We start from the raw sequence: 14,039 nt of genomic DNA, 5'->3' as shown, positions 1-14,039 counted from the left end.
CGGGCAGGAAACGGTGAAAACTACATCCCGGCAAATGCCCCAACAGGGAAGGAGGAGCTGGAAAGGGCTCACGCTGACTTCAAGTTCTTACCGTTCCCCCCCTCCAAAAAAACAAAATCCAAATTGATTTTGGCAAATTTAGACTCTATTCTGATCATCCGGAAGACTTGGACAAGCGCTTCACCGGTAGGGAATCAAACATCGTGAAGCCCCCGGCGCGTCCTTCTGGGAACTGGCAATTGCCCAAGTCCTTAAGACTCGGGGAGATAAAGGGGTGGGGGGCAGAGGGAAAGGGAGTGGGAGAAGGAGGGAGGTGGGCCTGAGGAAAAAAGTAAGGGAGAGGAAGGGAGAGAGCCAGTCTTATTGCAATGGGAAACTGTCTCGTGGCAAGGTTAAAGTGCAGGTGTTCAGATAGCTTATGCTTTTCTCACCTATTTTATTGCAAACTTCAAAAAGGAACTTTTGACGTTCTTCGACAGATCTCCTTCTTCCGTTTCCAGGGGACTCCAATTAACTCTAGCAAGGCGCTTCCCATATTTAAATAGTTATTTAAAAGTTGTTTCTTTCCTGATTGGTTTTCTCCCGCTGCCCATGAGCATGAGCGGTCTTGGGCTCAGAAACTCAGCACTTACGTCATCTTCTAGCATTAATTCGCCTCTGGAGCTGGGCCCTAAATAACTTTTTAATTTGAATCAAGGGAGAGTTTTAGCGGGCTCCGTTTCTGGTTTAATGTGATATAAATCGCAGATGCACTTTTATTGAATGGTTAAAGCAGCGACATGGAGATCATCAACACAAAACACCCCGAACAAAACCATCGAGAGAAATAAAGCTGGTTAATAAGATTTTTGAGAAAGCTTTGTGTTAAAAAGCAAAAAGGAAAACCAGCTGAAGGTGACAGTTAGTTCATGGTTAATAGGATCAGGGCGGCCTGGCGGGGCTGCACACTTCTCTTTGGGGAGGTTCAGCCACACTAAAGAGATGAATGGGACATTTAACACATCTGTTATCTCGCCGAACAGAGAAATGGGGGGAATCGAGTCTTAGTACCACCTCAGCCCCAACCAGAGGAAAGCGAAGGGACTGTCTCCAGGAAGATTCTCCTTTGAAACCCCACATTCAGGGGAGGCTTTCCCGGAGTGGACCAACATTCTTGGGAACCGCATCCCTTCCCTCTGGTTTTCACGCGTTTGTGCGTTGTAGTTAATTAAGAAGCTGCCAAACCTTGGGCCAAGTTAAGGGCCCCGCAAGTGGTAGGGTTCTCTCCAGACGACGTCTGGACCTTCGCTGCTATGGCTTAAAATGTCGGGGCTGTGAGTTTCAACTTAAACTGCCGAGAGCTCCCTGTGTTTGGAGAACGGCCAGCATAGCACTCACAGCCTTTGGATACCCTTGCCCGAGGCAGTTTCCGGTCAGCCTAAGCTCTTTGCAAGCGGAATCCTGCCGCTCGGCAGCCCAGCGCCGCTCTCCTCCGCTCCTCCCGCAAGGTGAGGTGCGGAAAGCCCCTTGCAGAAACTCCTAGAGAAAATCGTTTTCCAAGTTGCTGGGAATTTGAAGGAGACTCGTTTTACTGTTCAGGTATCCACCAACGCTCAAACTCAACCAGTCTCCCGAAATGAAATAACTCCAGACCTCTCCCCACTCTTACGGACACACATCCAGTGGCCCCAAAGCATCCGTTTCCAAGTTTCCCTGAGTCGTCAGAATGGGACTTCTAACACTGATTTCACTCACCCCTACATTTGCTTTATGCTTCAGCTGGAGTAACGGATAGGGCTAGAGACCGGAAAGGGAGTATATTTTCATGTCCACTGACTTGAAACTTTTCATTGCCCCACCCCCACAAGAGGGAGGGCAACTTTGCTGATAGCCTGAAGATGTATTTCTATGAATATTTATTGATTTATTTTCCAGGCTTAGCAGGGGAGCTGCAAATAAATTTAGTGCGTTCTTTAAATAATTCCTTTTCTATGAGGCAAGATGTCATCTGAAACTTCTAAATAGGCATTTAATTAGCCCGGGTGTTGCTTCGGAACAAAAACCTTCGGCGACAGCTTTGGGGGCGCACTGTATTGCAAAGAGGCGGTCGATATGCAGAATTGATGCGCGCGGGCCTTTGTTGCCGGCCCATTGTGCGGGCCATGCTTATGAAGACTAATCCAATCATAAATTGCACCCCTGCGCCAATCAGAGAGTCCAGAGCCTCCGGCGAATGAAGCTCGAGTGGAGAACTTTGTTGAACTTCATTGTCAGAGTTGTCACTTTTCAAAGTGCTTTAGCGGGCGGGCCACTATAAAACCATCACCTCGACGAGAGGACCACGGAGGATCGCAGACGCCCAAGTGGGATTGTTACTTGGAGACGTTTGCTAAGCCCAAGAGAGAGGACACTGTGGGGGCGGGAGGGGCGGGAAGCGAGGCGTTTACCCTCCGGCCACTGAAAGAAGGGTTATTTCGCCCGCCCCGCGCCTACCATGATGTTCCCCGGCCTCCTCGCGCCCCCCGCCGGGTACCCTAGCCTCCTGCGGCCCACGCCCACCTTGACGCTGCCCCAGTCCTTGCAGTCGGCATTTTCCGGCCACTCCAGCTTCCTGGTGGAGGATCTGATCCGCATCAGCCGACCCCCCGCCTACCTGCCCCGCAGCGTGCCCACCGCCAGCATGTCGCCGCCTAGGCAAGGGGCCCCCACGGCCCTCACCGACACGGGGGCCTCGGACCTGGGCTCCCCGGGTCCCAGCAGCCGACGGGGCGGCTCTCCGCCGACTGCCTTCTCCCCTGCCAGCGAGACGACGTTTCTGAAGTTTGGAGTGAACGCCATCCTCTCCTCGGGGCCCAGAACAGGTAAGCGAGGGCAGAACCCTGAGGGCCCATTCAGGTACCAGGCATGCGCGGAGTCATCCTGGCCTCAGTTTCCTCTAGCGAGCGGGCCCCCACACACACATCGGTGCACACACATACGCACGAACTCTGAAACCCTACGTCAGGCAATGTGAGAATAGTCCAGTCAATTCCGGGGAAGAAAAGCCTCCAGGTTCGCCCCATCCTGGGAGTGAACTTGAGCACACGCAGTCGGAGACGGTACGCAGTCATCTGGTGCAGTAACGCTGAGCGCACGCGCCTGGACGTCTGCGTTTCTGCCTTCGAGCTTTTGGGAGACAGTTTTTTTTTTTTTAACTCAATATATATTTATTGGATTAGCAAATATTATAAATCTGCAATTTCTTTCCTCCCCACTCAGTCCTATCTCGTTAGTGCCTAGGATGGAGATTGGGGTAGAGTGGGACGGCGCAGAGAATTATGTTGGGGAGAAAGAAGAGTTTTACAGATAAGACAATGTTGGGAAGATTTATTTTACCCTGTCAACGTATAAGAAAGATGTCTTTGAAACCAGATGAAGGGCTAATTATATCGTGTGTTCAGTGTGCTATACAATAGGCAAGTACGTAATCAGATTCTTTCTGTCTCCCTCTCTCCTTTCTGTCCCCACTCCACCGCCCACCAGAAACATCCCCAGCCTTGCTCCAGAGCGTCCCTCCCAAGACCTTCGCCTTTCCCTACTTCGAAGGGTCTTTTCAGCCTTTCATCAGATCTTCTTATTTCCCAGGTAGGTCTCGTCCCCCTTCTTTGCGCGAGGCAGGGCGGCGCCCCAGCCCCGGCCCATCGCTCCCTGCTCCGAAGCCATATTTCTCCGTCCACCCCTCGGGGTTATGCTCTGGTTCAGAGGTTGCGAGGCGTACAACATTCATGAATCCGTCGCGCCAATTTGATGCCCTATTTAGCACAAGCAGTGACTGCTTGACACTTTGCACCAATTCCCTGCTCTACAAATTAGCAGGAATTGTCATGGTCCCAATTTGAGGCGGTTCCCTTCCCGGCGAGGAGCTGTTGGCATCCCTTCACGCCGCCGTTTTCCCACAGAGTCAGTGCACTTGGCCACGATTCCCCACAAAGGTTTCAGCACCATGACCAATTGGTCAGCTCCTCCGGGCAGCCACACACAGACCGGCCCTAGTCCCTCCACGCCGCCGAGAGACACCTACCAGCCGGGGCTAATTTCTCTTTAAGACTCATTCAGGGCTTCGGGCTTTTCACAAGACCACATGGGGTGCCCTCTTGTGTGGGATGCCTAGGGTCGCCCAGGGGGAGGGGGATTAGATCCTCCCCCAATCCCAACCTATTTCCAGCCTGATTTCCAAACCCCTTCTCATACTCCTTTCCCACCCTGTCTTATAAAATACCGTTGATCTTGCAAAATAAGAAGCAGTTAGAAGAAAGCCCATAATTGTGTCCCAGCCTAAAGGAGCAACACCTTAGGCAGCTTCCACCAGGTTTTCTTCCTGTAACCTCACTGATGATTCAAACTATGGCTCAAAAACTCTGCCACTGGTCAAAACTAAAAAGGAGGCAGGAGAGTCCCTATACAGAGAAGAAAAACTGGGTATGGCCTGCGGGGGATGGGTAAAATCACGACAGCACTCCCAAATATCAGCAAAAGAAACAAGCAATTGATTTTTTAAAGGGGGAGAGATAATTCACCATCCCCCCACCCCCCAGCACCACCACCACCACCACCACCACCATTCACACTGCTGCTAATAATGGAATTTGCTCCCTTTCTCCCTCATCTCAATGCTCTAACAAAAACAACCCGAGCTTTATAAATAGCTTTTCATGTCCATTTAATGAAAACGATTCGGGGAAGAGAAGCCTCTGCCATCAGTATTCTCCCAATGGTCTTGGCCTGCAGTTGTGTTTAGTTTGAAAGTGTAAATCTCTTTTGTCCCAGTAATATATGGCTTTCGCTGCTTGTCCTCAGTCTTTTTCTGTTAGTTCATTACTACACAATTACCATTCACGCTTCATTAGAGTCTCTGTTTCTTTTTGTTTTGTTTTTTTCTTTCGCTTAAAGCGAAACTCTCCCCTCTTTTATCATACCAATACCCATTGGGAAGCAGTCAATGTGCTAATTAGCTGCCACTTTTCATGTATTCGGGCCGAATTCTTTACGTTTCGTGGGGGAGGGGAGGAAGGATTAATATAAAAAAGATGAATACTTATTGGATTTTTCAAAAAAATCTAAATCGGATTTTTCCCTCTTTATCAAAATAGTAAAGCATCTCATTTTCATCTAAAGAATGCAAAAGCCACTGAAATGATAAAAGCTTAGGGGAGAAACCCAGTGGCCTCGGCTGGATATTTTATTTTTATTTTTGTAATTTATTTTTTCTATTGCTGTTTTAACTGATGTACGCAGGTTTGTTTCCCTAAGTCCACTGAATGGAAAAACGAAACAGGCTATTGTGGGGGCTGTTTTCTCTGTTTCCGTGGTTTTACCTAATCCGGGTTTGCACGGTTGAAAGGGAAAGCTATTTGGGCGGAAAGCGCCTTTCACTCTCGCAGGTTTGTAGGTTCGTGGCCTATTCTCCAGGGGGAGAAAAAGGAGCGCTTTAAAGAGATGAAGGGATCAGAGCAAAAAGCCAGGGAGAGCCGTGTTGGGACTGGGGGGCGTACGCCCACTCACTCGCCACCTCCCCCCACCCTGCAGCTTCCTCCAGCGTGGTGCCCATCCCCGGGACCTTCTCCTGGCCGCTGGCCGCGCGCGGGAAGCCTCGGCGGGGCATGCTGCGTCGAGCAGTCTTCTCCGACGTGCAGCGGAAGGCGCTGGAGAAGATGTTCCAGAAGCAGAAGTACATCAGCAAGCCCGACCGCAAGAAGCTGGCGGCCAGGCTGGGCCTGAAAGACTCGCAGGTGAGCGCAGCTCCTCCACATCACCCCCCAGCCCCCGCCCTTCACCCCTCCCCGGCGCACTCGTCAACTGCAAGGGTTCGGAGACGGCTTAGGTCCCACTGTACAGATGGGAAAACCGAGGCCTAGAGAGGGAGTGAGTACACGGGCCACTACCCTCGAAGCTCCGCAGGATAGCCCTCTTCTCTTCCCACCCCGACTCCCCGCCTTCTCTCCCGGCCTCACCGGCCCCCAACCCCGCCCGTCGGGGCAGGGTGGCAGCGGATGAGGCAAACGGAACCGCGAGCTGAGGCAGGGGCGGAGTCAATGCGGGAATCCACCGGAACTCATTTCTGGTGGTGGGGAGAGGACACAGCCCGAAGGACGGAGCCTGCACCCCACTCCACTCCCTGCACCCCACTCCACTCCCCGCCCCCGTGCGTCCCCCGGGGCCCCTGATCTGACCTCTGCTTCTCCCTTCTTCTCGCCGGCCGGGACATTCCAGGTGAAAATCTGGTTCCAGAACCGACGCATGAAATGGCGGAACTCCAAGGAGCGCGAACTCCTGTCTAGCGGGGGCTGTCGCGAGCAGACCCTGCCCACCAAGCTCAATCCGCACCCGGACCTCAGCGACGTGGGCCAGAAAGGCCCTGGGAACGAAGAGGAGGAGGAGGAGGGCCCGGGCAGCCCCAGCCACCGCCTGGCCTACCACGCGTCCCCCGACCCCCAGCACCTGCGGGACCCGCGGCTGCCAGGGCCGCTGCCCCCCTCGCCCGCGCACTCGAGCAGCCCCGGGAAACCTTCGGACTTCTCAGACTCCGAGGAGGAAGAGGAGGGCGAAGAACAGGAGGAAATCACCGTGTCCTAGAAGCCGCTCGCACGCCAGAGTACTATTTTTAAGTGCTTTGAAATCGAAGAGGTGGGGTCCAGTCTGCGCATTCACTTTGTCCCCGTGCCCAGATGCTGCCTCTCCCGACGGTAGAAACCATCACCTCATTGAGGGCGCCACCGGCCCTGCGGTAGCCCCAAAGAGACATTTCCTTCCCAAAAAAAACCAACTCCAAATAGTCCTCCCCACATCAGTTCACTTTAAGTCTTGGTCCCAGCTTAACTTTTCAGCAAGGGCTCCATTCTATTTTGTTTATTGCAAACTATTTTAAACACAGTGGGGTGTTCTATGGTCCCACGGCCTGGACCTTACTGTGAGACAGACTCTGCTGGTCGTTAGCAGCAACCACCCTATATGGTAGGAAACCTGTTTATGGAGGAGGAAACCGAGTTGGGAGTGAAAACACCAAACCATATAACTAACTCCAGCACCGTTGACCCTCTAGATCCCTTCACCTCCCCTAATAGGTAGCAAGGGGCTCCTATTTCACTCCAGTCTCTCATCTCCACCCCCTACCCCACTTCTGTCTTCCCATAGATGTTCTCTTAGAAAGCTCAAGATTTTCAAAAAGGAAATTATATATATATATATTTATATATATATATATATATTAGTGCCTTCTGATTCAAGGCACAACATACATATTGAGTCTTCTCTGTCACCTTCCAAAAGCTCTCTGGCGAAAGAAGTGAGTTCTCTAAAGGGGGAAAAAGAAGCAGTCCCTATTCTTGTATGTGTGTTTTAAAGCTTTTTCTTTTTAATGTCTGTATCCATGGTATACGCATCACACACTCTACCTTGTGCCCTTTTGTTATTCCTAGGGAGGTGTTGCTGAGCTGCAAACCTCCTGGAACTGGGCATGATGTGGACAGAGAGACCTATACAGCCTCTTTGTTTTTTTTTTAACTGAACTTTGCTGTCTTTGCACAGCTCTTATGAACTGTACACTATTTTGTACACACAGGTTGTATGGATATTTTATACCAAGGTTATTGTGAATGACTGTAAAGGACTGACTAGATTTCTCACTCTTTTTTTTGCAATGGCTTTTAAACTTTAAAAAGGTAGCTGTTTAATTGCATAACTTATAAAGAAATACTTATTTTGTATTATCATGTACAGATTTTTATATATGTATATACGTATCAAATGAACAAATGCCAAATAAAAGTAGAATGGATGCAATCAATGGTCAACTGATGTCATTAATTCACAGAATGGTAGAGCTGAAAGAAATGGAGCTGTTCTAGCCCTGGGACTGGGTTTTACAGTAGGTAAGCTGAGGATCAAGAGGTGCAGGCACTTATCCAAAGCCACCCAGCTAGTAAGTAGCCAAGCTGGAACTAGAAACCATCTGACTCTCAGGCCAGTGCCTTTTCTGCTTTCCTGTACCTTAAAGTAACCATATTTGCTATGTTACAAGTAAAGGAGCTCCAGAGTGATACCAAAAGTTGAATCTGCAATAAGCCGCCTCCCCTTCTCTGAGGACTGAAATGATGGGATAAGAGAAATCCATGCAAGTCAAAGTGGCTCAAGTTTGTAATGGTTTTTGTTTTCCTCCTTGAAGGCATTTTTCCTGGTCCTCAGGGAAGCTTCAGAACTGGTCTTGACTCATTCCTTCTGTGTATGACCTAATTTTATCAGGAATGCCATCTACAGGCCTGACATGGGAGCCCAGATATTGACTCTGGGGTCTGCATATGAAACAAAAGTTCTTTAAAGACTAGCTTTCAGCAGGAATGATTTCTTTAACCAGCAAGCTAGGGAGTAAAGAACATCTGGTTAGATCCTGGCAGGGGCTTTTGTGCCCTTTGAGAGTTTGGTCTCTGCCCCATCAGCTACACACACCCATGTTTCTTTGCAATCCTAATCCAAACTCATGGTAGTTTGTATTATATTTGAAATTGAATATATTCTATTTTATATTAACCCTGTTTTCAAATAACACAAACCACCTCCATGCTAAGATCCCCTGCTGGGCTTGTTCCTGATGTTGGTGATCACTTTTCATTATTGTTATATATGATGTTGTGAAGTTGAAGAAAATAATTGTCCTCATTTTCATAATCATAAAATTCAAAAAACCTCCCACATTTCCCCATCAACAGACACAAAAGTGTTCGGCATGGTCAGCATTCAACCCAAGTTAGTGCTTTCTTTTCAGACAGGACTCTGAAGGATTCAGGCTGTTTTCTATCTCTCTGCTGTTGCCTGGATGTCCAACATGGGAGCCTGACTGGAAGCCTGACCTGGCCTACCTTTCCCTTTCTGCCAGCTCAAAAATTCTTTCTTATAGTCAAGAATCACATTCAGGCATAGGTGCGCATTAGTGTCTACATCTGGGGTCAAAGCACTCTGAAGGCATAACCGTGTTCATTGCAGTATTATTCACAGTAGCCAGGAGGTGGAAACAACCCAAAGGTCCACGAATGGATGGCTGAATGGATAAATAAAATGTGATATATACATACAATGGAATATTATTCGGCCTTAGAAAAGAAAGACACCCTGTCACGTGCTACAACGTGGGTGAACCTTGAAGACATTGCATGAAGTGAAATAAACCAGTTACAAAAAGACAAATTGTACATGATTCCACTTGTATGAGATATCTAAAGTAGTCAAACTCAGAGAAACAGTAGAATTGTGGTTCCAGGGGCTGGAGGAGGAGGAAACAGAAAGTTGTTTGTTGTTCGATGAATATAGAGTTTCAGTCTTACAAGATGAAAAAGTTCTAGAGATTTGTTGCACAACAATATGAATATAGTTAGCACTACTCAACTGTAAACTTAAAAATGATTAAGGTAGTATATGTTAGGTGCATTTTTTTACCACAATGCTAAATTAAAAATTTGTTTTATTGGAAAAATAACTCACATGCTAGAAGGATTAAAAATTTGGCAACCATCAAAGTTATGGCAGGCAAGTGAAAAATGTGAAATAAGCCATATTATAAGACAATGTAGAAGTCAAAGCACTTAAGATATACGTCAAGTGCTTTTTAAAATCAATAAAATGTAGAAAAGGAAAAAAATACTTGAGGTTTTTTTTGTTTGTTTTTTGTGGGTTTTTTTGTTTGTTTGTATTTTGACTGTTTATTTGTTTTTGTTTTTGAGACGGCGTCTCACTCTGTTGCCCAGGCTGGAATGCAGTGGTATGATCTCGGCTCACTGCAACCTCTGCCTCCCAGGTTCAAGCGATTCTCCTGCCTCGGCCTCCCAAGTAGCTAGGACTACAGGCCCATGCCACCATGCCCAGCTAATTTTTGTGTTTTTAATAGAGACGGGGTTTCACCGTATTGGCCAGGTTGGTCTCGAACTCCTGACCTCAGGTGATCTGCCTGCCTCGGCCTCCCAAAGTGCTGGGATTCAGGCATGAGCCACTGCACCCAGTCAATACTCGAGATTTTTTTTAAAAAGCATATATTACTTACATATTCACAAAGTGTTCCTGAGAACTACAAACGCTGTATTTCGGTTCATTCCTTTAGTGTTTCTTTCATCACAAGGGTGAGGATCATGTTCATTTCACACTGTTCCCCTAATGTCATTCACAATCCCATACACATATTGGTTATTTGATATGTGTTGAGTGAATAAATGAATTATTATAAAAGGAGGGACAGATCTTCTAGTTATACAGGCAGTGGGTCTCCACACACAGCAACCACATGGGGCTCATTGTCAGGGTGGCTGCTTTAAATTTTTTATTATTATTATTTTTTATTTTATTTTTATTTTTATTTTTTATTTTTTTTGAGATGGAGTCTTGCTCTGTTACCCAGGCTGGAATGCAGTGGCGCGATCTCAGCTCATTGCAAGCTCCACCTCCCGGGTTCACGCCAGTCTCCTGCCTCAGCCTCCCGAGTAGCTGGGACTACAGGCGCCTGCCACTAGGCCTGGCTAATGTTTTTTTGTATTTTTAGTACAGACGAGGTTTCACCGTGTTAGCCAGGATGGTCTCGATCTCCTGACCTCGTGATCCCCCTGCCTCCGCCTCCCAAAGTGCTGGGATTACAGGTGTGAGCCACCGTGCCCGGCCTAAATTTTTTTTTTTTTTTAATAAAAAAGGAGAAAAGAGACACTCTAGAATCTAAACTGCAGGTCTGGAAGTTTTAAACTTTACAAATGAATGTAAAGGTTACTTTGACTGATAAGAAAAAGGGAGTAAATTAACAGGTCAGATGTATTTTTAAAAATCAAACCAATAACTTTAGTCCAAAAAGACCGAAATAGTTACATGTATAAGCTAAAGAATAAGAAATAAATAGTAAAAGAAAAAAAAAAAGGAGATATTTATTGAGCACCTACAATGTGACAGGCAGTCAGTCTCCTGGGTGCCTTACACCAGCACTACTCTGCATAAGGACTGCTTGAGGGTCTCATTGAAATGCAGATCATGATTCAGAGCTCTGGGTATCCGCTTTGCTAATGTGGTTGATCCACAAAACACACTGTAGCAAAATTTACATGAGTTTTAACCTCACAGTAACCCTTCTAAGGTAGATGCATGTTACAGATGCAAAAATGGAGGCTAGGAGTTTTGGTGATATTCCTATGGTCACCCAGTCACAATTCAAATTCAGATTAATCACAATCCTACTCCCTTGACTAAACTGATTAAAAACACATTTAACTGAAACTCAACCAGTGGGAACTCTCTAATAGAGCTTTATGTCTTTTAATGTTGTGCAGTTATGTGAAAAAAATAAATTATCAATGGTTATTAAAACCTTTCTTATGCTTCTAAATGTCCTACCCCACCACCAGATCTCCTTCCTGTGGTCTAAACCTGTGATTCTCAAACTTTAGTGTTAAAACTCCTTTATATTCTTAAAAATTATTGAAGTCTTAAGATTTTTTTTGTTTTTATAGGCTTTATCTATTGATATTTATTGTACAAGAAATTAAGATTGAGATAAATTTTAAATATTTTACTAATTAAAACAAATCCACTAAATATCAATAAAATATCACATTTTATGACAAATATATTATAAAACAAAAAAAGTTAGAAGAGTAGAGCCGGGCACGGTGACTCACACCTGTAATCCCAGCACTTTGGGAGGCCAAGGCAGATGGATCACAAGGTCAGGGGTTTGAGAATAGCCTGACCAACACGGTGAAACCCCATCTCTATTAAAAAAATACAAAAATTAGCCGGGTGTGGTGGCACACACCTGTAGTCCCAGCTACTTGGCAAGGCTGAGGCAGGAGAAACGCTTGAACCCAGGAGGCAGAGGTTGCAGTGAGCCTAGACTGTGTCATTGCACTCCAGTCTGGGTGACAGAGCAAGACTCCATCTCAAAGAAAAGAAGAGTGGCACTGTCGTACCTTTCTGCAAATCTTTTTTTTTTTTTTTTAGACAGTGTCACACTCTCGTTTCCCAGGCTGGAGTATAGTGGCACAATCTCAGTTCATTGTAGCCTCAACATTCCCAGGCTCAGGCAATCCTCCCACCTCACCCTCCCAAGCTGGGTCTATAGGCACGTGCCACTATGCTGGGCTAATTTTTGTGTTTTTTGTAGAAACGGAGTTTTGACATGTTGCCCAGGCTGGTCTGGAGCTCCTGGACTCAAGTAATCCACTTGCCTCGGCCTCCCGAAGTGCTGGGAGTACAGACATGTGCCATAGCATCTGGCCACAAATCTCTTTAATGATTGACTTTATAGAAAACAGCTGGATTCTCTTATGTTTCTGTCATTTGTTGCGATATGAAGAAAATTCGGCTTTATATAGATATGCAGTTGAAAAAGGAGGAGTATTTGTATAGTCTTTTTAGATAATTGGGGTTGTTCTTAGAACAACAAGACTTGACAAGTGGTAGTTATTTAATGGTTAGCTGCAATATGTAATCTAAAATCTTATTAATGAACTTTTCAACTCCTTTACATGAAGACCCATTGGTCTGTCTTCCACTTAGAATGGGTATTTTACCCATGTATGATTTTGTAATATGATGCATTGGTCATATGGAAAATATTGGGTTCATTGACTCATGCAGATATTCCAAATATTAACCCTTTTCACACATCATCAAACATCACATTTGTTAATATCACCACCCATCTCATCATCAAAGTAAGTATTGAGAAGCTGTCAAGCTTATAGTAGCAGATACAAGCTTCCAAGACTCAAATTTTTATTTAAAAGCTCTAATTTTACTATTGAGAAAAATGCTATCAGTTGTTTTTTCAATGGATAGGTTTACTTTATTTATTTTTGAGAAAATATCTGTGAGATATCCAACTCTGAGCATGGTTTGTCTGTCAGTCATATTTTCAAGTAAAAAGGGAGTTACATGAGAAACACGGCTAGTTCTAACAGTTGTACGAGTGCTTTTCTTGAAACAATCATCACACTTCAGTATGCAGCAGAAATATTTATTTATTTATTTATTTATTTATTTATTTATTTATTTATTTACTGAGATGAAGTCTCGCTCTCTCGCCCAGGCTGGAGTGCAGTGGCGCAATCTCGGCTCACTGCAACCTCCGCCTCCCGGGTTCAAGCGATTCTCCTCCCTCAGCAGCCTGAGTAGCTGGGATCACAGGAGCATGCCACCACGCCCAGCTAATTTTTTGTACTTTTAGTAGAGACGGGGTTTCACCACGTTGGCCAGCCTAGTCTCGAACTCCTGACCTCAGGTGATCCGCTCACCTCAGTCTCCCAAAGTGCTGAGATTACAGGTATGAGCCACCGCACCCGGCCTAGCAGAAATATTTTATGCATACTTCTCATTTCATTATATAGAATATTGAAAGGGTTAAGTATTATATACTCTAGGGTTGAGATTTAATAACACTAATAAATTTTCCTGCTTTATCAAGCACATTCATAAGTGAAACTGGCTGGGTGTTGGGATGACTGGGGAATCATAGAGAATGTAATGACCACTAGCGTGGGTTGGTGCTACTCCCTTGATTTCTTTTTTTTTTTTTTTTTTGAGATGGAGTCTGGCTCTGTCGCCCTGGCTGGAGTGCAGTGGCGCAATCTCAGCTCACTGCAAGCTCCGCCTCCCAGGTTCACGCCATTCTCCTGCCTCAGCCTCCCGAGTAGCTGGGACTACAGGTGCATGCCACTACGCCCAGCTAATTTTTGTATTTTTAGTAGAGACAGGGTTTCACCATGTTGGCCAGGATGGTCTCAAGCTTTTGACCTCTTGATTTGCCCACCTCGGCCTCCCAAAGTGCTGGGGTCACAGACGTGAGCCACTGAGCCCAGTCTGCTAATCTCCTTTCTAAAAGCCAACAATTCACCCTTAAATATGAGAAAGATACAGTCATCCCTTGGTATCCATGGGGCATTCGGTCTGGTACCTCCTTCAGATATCAAAATCCACAGATGCTCAAGTTCATGGTATAAAATGGTGTAGTATTTGCATATAATCTATGCACATCCTCTTGTATATTTTATATCATCTCTGGA

At 46.1% G+C, this 14,039-nt stretch overlaps 1 protein-coding gene across 1 annotated transcript; it reads left to right on the top strand.

The window, feature by feature from the left end:
- The first annotated feature begins 2,426 nt into the window (after nucleotides 1-2,426).
- On the top strand, nucleotides 2,427-7,177 carry DBX1 (developing brain homeobox 1). The gene is made up of 4 exons (XM_004050819.5): nucleotides 2,427-2,840; nucleotides 3,502-3,603; nucleotides 5,545-5,747; nucleotides 6,229-7,177. Exons 1-4 carry the CDS (start codon nucleotides 2,474-2,476, stop codon nucleotides 6,589-6,591), a joined length of 1,035 nt encoding a protein of 344 aa, XP_004050867.4. The 5' UTR covers nucleotides 2,427-2,473; the 3' UTR covers nucleotides 6,592-7,177.
- Nucleotides 7,178-14,039: the final 6,862 nt, after the last annotated feature.

The sequence above is a fragment of the Gorilla gorilla genome, chromosome 9, assembly GCF_029281585.2.
Source record: "Gorilla gorilla gorilla isolate KB3781 chromosome 9, NHGRI_mGorGor1-v2.1_pri, whole genome shotgun sequence".
In the NCBI taxonomy this organism is placed as follows: Eukaryota; Metazoa; Chordata; class Mammalia; order Primates; family Hominidae; genus Gorilla; species Gorilla gorilla.
The sequence above is the reverse complement of the archived record's forward strand: the minus strand, read 5'-3'. Positions and strand labels throughout refer to the sequence as shown.